Raw genomic sequence first — 7,427 nt, forward strand, 5'->3', positions numbered from 1 at the left:
GACTAAATTCTCTTTCTTTAAATTCATGGCATCATATACATTTTCCAAGTGATTGCTAAAGTATATGCAATATCATTTCTCAAATCAACTCCAAACACGAAGACGTAGTCCCTAGCTAGGTAGCTACCGCTGTGGTAGATCCTTGGTTTCAACAGTATCTGTGACTCTGTACTTGTACCTGCGTGCTGCGTAGAGAAACACGCAGAAATTGATGATACTAAGAGCCGTCAGAAGCCAATAGAAATAATCAAATCTTCCTGTGTTTATGTTCTGGGACAGCCAGGAAGTCTGTCTTTTCTCTTCATTCCCTGTCAAAGAGTTGATGATGCTGTTCAATATAGTGGCGATAAAGCAGCCCAAACCACCAGCTACAGCAGCATAGGCGGAACCGATGCTTTTCATAGCATCCGGGGCCTCCTCGTACAGAAATTCCAATAATCCCACAACGGAAAATACCTCAGCCAGGCCAATGAGGCAATACTGGATCAACAGCCAGTAAGCACTCAGCCCAGGCATTGGACTCAGAAAACTGCCCTCATACCCTTCTCTTATCGCATAATTCCTTCTGTATCTCTCGAAAACCCCAGCCCAGCCCACAGACACGATCGAGATAGCCAAACCCAACCCCACTCTCTGAAGCTGAGAAGCCCCACGTGGATGACCCGTGATGCGTCTTGACAGAGGGACAAATATGACGTAGTAAAGAGATAGCAAAAGAAATATGCTGAGACCTGGAAAAACGGGCATGCATGTTACTGGAAGTTTCAGACGCCCCATGTGAGTGTTGAGTGTATATGCCTGCTGTACTGATAGAGTCAAGTACTCAGTCAAGATCACACTTAGCATTATGGAACATGTCGGAATTGGGATCAGCTTCAACAGGATTTTTACTTCTTCCACTTGGGTGACAGTGCAAAGGTACCAAGGACTCATATTTGTCCCATCTTCTTTCAGTCTAAGAGCTGCTTTGTCCAAACATCTACACAAGACGCCTCCTATATATGTTATGGATGGATATCATGTGCACATTTAGAGGGGGAAAAAAAGATCCTTACCTGAAATCATCTGTATGAGCTATCTTGCCGCTGCCTTTGACAGCAGATCTCTTCCCCTGAAGCTCATATAGTCCAACATATTCGCTACTATCAAATGAAGCATTTCGTTTCCGGAAAGCAGCAACGAGGACTTGAGCAACGCGAGTCAGAGGGCTGCCCCCGGGCATCCGGTGTCGGTATAATGGAGTACCAACAAAGAATACTATGTTGGAGATTGCCATAGCTACAGCCAAAGCACCAAAGGCAAAACCCCATCCAAGTTCCATTTGAATGTAGACTACAGCAGTAAATGCCACAATTGCCCCCATTGTCACAGAGAGGTAGAACAAATTGAAGAACCTGTCGAGATTGGTATTATAATCTCTGCTCCTCTCGTCAAACTGATCTGCTCCAAAAGAAGACACACAAGGCCTGATACCAGCTGCTCCAAAACCAGTCACGTAAAGGACTGTATAAAGATAAAACATTTGCCATGGTTTTGCAGGTTCACAGTTTCCTAATAACAGTGAAAGCTGGTTGCACTCATCTTGATTAGGCACCAGCACATTCAACGTGGCGCATAACGTTATTCCTGTTAAACCCTTGAATTGAAAGAAAGAGACGTCACCACAAGATATTTGAACAACATTAAATTCAATATTTGAACAACATTATGCATGCATAGATCTACTCATAACTAGTGTGGATGGGTGTGTGGCGTGTTCTAGTTATACTCATAATTGGGTTTTTAAGATGTCTCACCACAAGATATATGGTAGTGAAAATAGCAATAGTCCAATATCGACCAAGATAAGCATCAGCCAGAAAACCACCAAGAACAGAGGAAGCCTGTGATATTCCCAAAAAATTGTTGACGGCATTAGCTGAACTAGTGAAAGGCCGATGCATCACATAGAACATAAAGGCTACCATGTTCACGGACAACCCAAAATAAGCCATTCTTTCTGCCATTTCATTCCCTGCAATTGGTATCAGTTAGTCACTGGTGTCTGCTATCAACGATCAAGAAGAGGGAGAAGACAAGTTAGTTGGTTAATAATTCACTTCTTTTTATATAATAACCAAGCTTAAGGGCCCGGCAGGCAAAAGTCATACGTCAATCACCACCTAGATCTAGAGTAAGTGTAAGTAGTAGTCTTGTTATTTACCAAAAATGAAGAAGGCAGCAAGCCAGCCTCCGGTTTTGGAGAGATCGGTGATAGGCTTCCCATGGATATTCACAGGTGTGGTACCAAGCGTGGTATACCCTCCGGCAAAAGGGGAACGCCTGTTGTCGGATTCAACAAAATACATGCCAAGCTTCTTACTTTTTAATGACTCAGGATTTTCATCCATACTTACCACCGCAGGCGTTTCAGATAAAACTTCAGGCGACTTCATTTCTCTGATACCCAATATCAAACAACTAGAGAATTTCAACTTTGACAATTAGATAAGATTGGCATAAATTCATTAATATGTACCGTATATATAAAATACCTGATATCCTCTCCCATGGCGGAATCATTAAGTGAAGTGAATGCGGATCGGGACGGTTGGTGAGTAAATATGTCAATCCCCTCGTCGTCATCACTACAGCATGGCATGCGTTGCAAGAGAATGTATTTACGGAAAGCAAACAGTAAAGAAAGAGACATCCAGCTAATCAGTAACTAATAAGTGCGGTTTTGGGTGGGGTTTGGAAGGAATTAATGGCAAATGGTAATAATAGGCAACAGATAGGATTGGGATGGGACAGATAACGCTGCTACCATTAATGCATTATTAATGACAAGTTTTATTAGCCTTCTTCTTCGGTTGTGGGTACACCGTACAATCACCAGCCACCACATTATGACATGTCATTCCTGTCCAAGAAGAAGCAAAAGCGACTCTATAGTGTTGAACTGTTGACTTCCATCGGCCCTTTAAGTAATTTAGTCCATTAAATAAAACTGGATTAGTTTATATAATTAAATACAAAGCTGCAAAAATAATCTGGGTGTTTGGATAAATAGTTATTAGCTTATTGCTTATTTGCTTATTGAGGTGGGAATAAACACTTTTTTAAAATGTGTTTGGATTAGCTTATTGCGGTGGGAATAAGCAATAAGCAATAAGCATTTTATGTGTTTGGCAAACAAAACAGCTTATATGAGTAAAATAACCAATAAGCAATAAGCAATAAGCATTTCCCCCCTTGCTTATTAAAATCAGCTTATTTGGCTTATTCCTACCGCAATAAGCTGGTTTTTAAAGACTCTTATCCAAACACTTAAATTTGCTTATTGCGGTGGGATTAATCAATAAGCAATAAACAGCCTATTTTTTCCCTATCCAAACACCCCCTAAATGGTTTGTATTTTTTCTTAGATTCAGTCTAAAACTTGTAATATTCATAAAAACGGTTCTTTTCTCAATGACTAAATTGCTCCTGGTATTTTATTTATACTTTTTTCTATTTAATGTAAATCTCTCTCTCTCTCTCTCTCTCTCTCTCTCTCTCTCTATTTGTGTGTGTAACCGTTATTATTCTCAGGCATCTAAGCTCAGCAACTCTGCCAACTCTGCCCTATCATCTTTGACTCCTCTTTTATCGGTCTCATGCAGCGCCCCCTCCTTTGAACATTGGTAAACATTTAAAACCCACAGATCCACCGCCATCCCTTCCCGCCAACAACCTTCCACTGATTTCGTAAACCCGTGTTTCCAGGTATTTCATTTATGATTGAAATGTATATAGAAATCTTACAAATTTCAGTCCTTACGCGGGACGTACCGAATGGGTACTCTGAGCGTAAACCTTTTAAGAGGGGCGTGGGTTTCATCCAATACGTTGGGCGTACTAATGTGTACGATGGACGTGCTCGTTCAGACCCCAAACCCTAAATTTGAGGGTTTAACCCATATTTAAAGGACCTTATGCCCTCTAAGCCTCCCTTACCACCAGTCTCAATCCCCTTGAGCTTAAAGATCGAAACCTTAGTTCCTTAGAGCAATTTTTTAGTCTTTTTGGTGTGTTTTTGTGTAACACCTGTTCCAGGTATTATTTAATTGGTTAAGTTTTTAGGGTTTTGTACTGAGACTCGGTGAGTTGGGGAGCTCCAGCTCGTCGAGTAGAGATCATATTGAGGCCGCAGATTTTAAATCCTACTCGGCGAGTCGGAAGGCCCCGACTCGACGAGTAGGCGCTGTAAAGGGAAACCCTATCTTTTAGGGTTTGCACCCTATTTAATGGACTTAATCTGCCTCTTGTTGCCTCCTTTACCACTTCACTACCCAGAGAAGAAACCCTATTCGTTCCTTGCTACTTCCTTGAGATTGAGAGGCTAAGAGAGAGTTTTTGGTGCACTTAGTTGAAGGAATTTGAAGATTGAGGAGCTTGGAGCAGGAAGGAGACTGTAGATCCAGCATCTACAACGTTTTGTGACAACCCGAAATTTCTATCTTGTAAAGCCATTCAATTCAATCACAAGTCAGACTTGTTTCTACTATCTTTTAGCATTGATAAGGGTATGTTTGAGTGTTCTAAGCCTAGTACATTCAAGGATTGGGTGTTAAGAAGTATCTACTAGAGTTCAGTGAGCAGCATTCAAGCCGGAAAACTCCAACACTTGGAGTTTACGGCCGTAAACTAGAGATTACGATCGTAATCTCTTGGCTAGCCATGAACTCCTTCCATATGTATGATATTCCTTCATTTTCTTCACTTCTCACACTTCCAACTCAAGAACACTCATTTCTCTCTCAAGTATCATCAAGAACACTTCTAATTCTCGTCAAAGTTGTAAGTGATTCTCCGATTTATTACTTGATATCTTTCTTAATCTAGTAAAACCCCTTGATTTCATCCGTGAATTCATCTCTTTTGGGTTAGATCTTCAAGAACATCAAGAACACCAAGAACACACACTAGTTTCTTTGGGTCGTGAACACCCCTTCAAGCTTCCAAATCGTAAGTATCATTTCCATATACTTGATATCAATTAGAGGCTCTTGATTTACACCCTAGAATCAACCATTTTAGCTTAAACATCAAGAGTTTATGGCCATAACTTCTCCCTTGGCCGTAAACCCTTCTCAAGAACATCAATAGTCGTGAACACCATGGCTGTGAACACATCTAGGTCGTAAACACACCCTTGTGTGTGGCCGTAAACACCTTTAGTACAATCATGTGTGATTGTAACACTTCATTCCAAGTGTTTCCTAGTCCCTAAGGTTGTTCCCTAGCAAGATTAGTTGTTATATATACACTAATTATATCCATATATGTGTCATTATATGCTTAATAGGATCCGTTTGTGCTCGAGTCTTCACTTGACACTTAGCATCCTATATCAATCTTACATTCGAATCACTCACCACAGGTGAGTTCATACCCCCGTATTTTCATAGTTTTTACTGTTTTAAGGGGGGAATACAAGTCTAACACAAAGATTTTGTGTTATAAACAAAAGGTTTCAAATATCTTATCAAAATGGATTTCAGTTATCATCAATTCAATTGGTTTTCAAAGATTGTGTTAAAATGACATTAAGTCACCAAAAGTATTTCAAAATATTAAAATTTCTTTTAAATGTTTTTATAAACTTATATTTTCCCCAGAAATCATATTATATATATATATATATATATATATATATATATATATATATATATATATATAAGATTTAAAAGGCTTAGGACTGATAACCCACTTTGATTCCTTTTCCTTGTTTGGATGTGGGATTATAAGTATCGCTTATTTGTTTGAGTGTCATTTAAATTTTAATTATATATATTTGTATATGTATATAAGTATAAAAGCTATTTCATTCGGTTCAAATACCCTTTGTAACATGTTGAGCAAGGGGTTACATTCATGAATACTCAGTATCAATTCAGAAAGTACATATAAATTATAATAGGTATAATTTATGATTCACAGAACATTAATTCACGATTCAAGAATACTAAAGTACATTGTTTTACAAGAACAAAGGTTTGATTCAAAACTAATCAAGAGTATATATCTTTCATATACATGTTAAGAATACTAATTCAAGAACATACTGTCAATCATTTATTTCAGAATGATTGGGTTTTCATAACTATTATACATGTAACATTTATATGCTTTTTATGAGTCATTTGATACAGGTTGTTTAATTTAGTTAAACAATGTAGTTTAAAGACCTGACATTATAACCAGAATCTCCAGCCGGGGATCGAAACAATGTGTGTATAGATCTATATTGGGATTGACAACTCCGCACTCAGACTGCTAGCTACAGTCAGGCATTCACGCCTACGAGTGACAGTTGTTATCAACAGTTTTCAACGCCTTCAATGCGTTGGGTCAGGCCATATAGTCAGTATGGTTATAATAACTCTTTAAAAAGATATTAACAATATGTTAGTGTATAATTAACTAAACATAAGTACATTTTCAAAGTACTAGTTTTACAAGATACAATTTACATTATTACATTACAGTTTACAATAACAGCTGGTGGAACCAGGCACACTCACAGTTACAAGTTTTAAATAAAGGAATACAAATACATAACATTGGTTTACAAACAGAACGGTTTTATGAGATTAAACTACTTTTCATATACAGCAGAAAATATAAGATTTTCTAGAACAGTTTACATATTCAAGAAACAGAAACATACTTTCAAACATAAATACTTATGCACTCACTCAACTTTATGTTAATACTCCCTTTTCAAATTACTTGTATTCTCAGGGAACCAGTAGACAGGTACTCCCCGATCTTTTGAGAAGATGGAGCTATTTTGACTCTTGTCTTTTTCTGTATAACTATTTTGTTTTCAATATACAATGATGAAACACATGTAAATACTTATACTTTTTAAATACAATGGTTGTGTGTACTTTGATTACTATATTGCATGTTTTGTGATACTACAAATGAAGTCATCCACCCCCGGACGTTTCCGCCGTCTGGTTTGGGGGTGTGACATGTTTGGACACCCATTTGAAGGTAACAAGTTGTTATCTTGATCATTCTAGCATTAGATCCCCTTTTCTTGAACTTTTGGGCCATTTCTTGTATATTGGTGGAGCATTTTGGGTGTTGGGTAAGATCTGGAGTTGCAACTTCAGATTTGGACTCCTCTAAGTCCTTAGAGTCATAAAGTTACTAAAAGCATCAAGCTTTGGCCCTTATCTTTGGTTTAAACCCCTCCCTTAGCTTGGTATTGGCATTAAGAGCTTGCATGCACGTAAAGTTTACACCTTTATGTGGAAACCATGCCTTAGGAGGCTAGATATGCAATCTGGAGCTTTGAATGTTGATCTTGACTTTGACCAGGGTTGACTAGGGTTAACTTTGAGGGTATTTATGGTATTTCGGGATTGTGACAAGTTAATCACATGACGATT

The 7,427-nt window shown here is 38.3% G+C and overlaps 1 protein-coding gene across 2 annotated transcripts; it reads right to left on the minus strand.

The window, feature by feature from the left end:
* Positions 1-2,723, minus strand: LOC145169109 (Major facilitator superfamily protein). 2 transcript variants are annotated; one of them, XM_079087681.1, is made up of 5 exons: positions 2,535-2,723; positions 2,204-2,439; positions 1,797-2,014; positions 1,056-1,636; positions 1-979 (listed from the first exon to the last, which is right to left on the minus strand). In XM_079087681.1, the coding sequence occupies exons 1-5, from the start codon at positions 2,690-2,692 to the stop codon at positions 124-126; spliced, it is 2,049 nt and encodes a 682-aa protein (XP_078943807.1). In that variant the 5' UTR covers positions 2,693-2,723; the 3' UTR covers positions 1-123. The 2 variants fall into 2 exon arrangements, with proteins under 2 accessions (XP_078943807.1, XP_078943806.1); XM_079087680.1 differs by having other exon boundaries at positions 2,204-2,460.
* Between the last annotated feature and the right edge of the window lie 4,704 nt (positions 2,724-7,427).

Source organism: Lactuca virosa, chromosome 4 (genome assembly GCF_052849685.1).
Source record: "Lactuca virosa cultivar CGN04683 chromosome 4, Lactuca_virosa_CGN04683_v6, whole genome shotgun sequence".
Classification (NCBI taxonomy): domain Eukaryota; kingdom Viridiplantae; phylum Streptophyta; class Magnoliopsida; order Asterales; family Asteraceae; genus Lactuca; species Lactuca virosa.

Excerpts from the sequence above, each read along its gene's own strand:
- LOC145169109 (XM_079087680.1), bottom strand. The coding sequence starts at position 2,692 with ATGTCTCTTTCTTTACTGTTTGCTTTCCGTAAATACATTCTCTTGCAA. Across the intron at positions 2,461-2,534 it reads GCCATGGGAGAGGATATCAG|TTGTTTGATATTGGGTATCA; the intron begins GTATTTTATATA and ends GAAATTCTCTAG. Across the intron at positions 1,637-1,796 it reads TCACTACCATATATCTTGTG|GGTTTAACAGGAATAACGTT; the intron begins GTGAGACATCTT and ends TTTCAATTCAAG.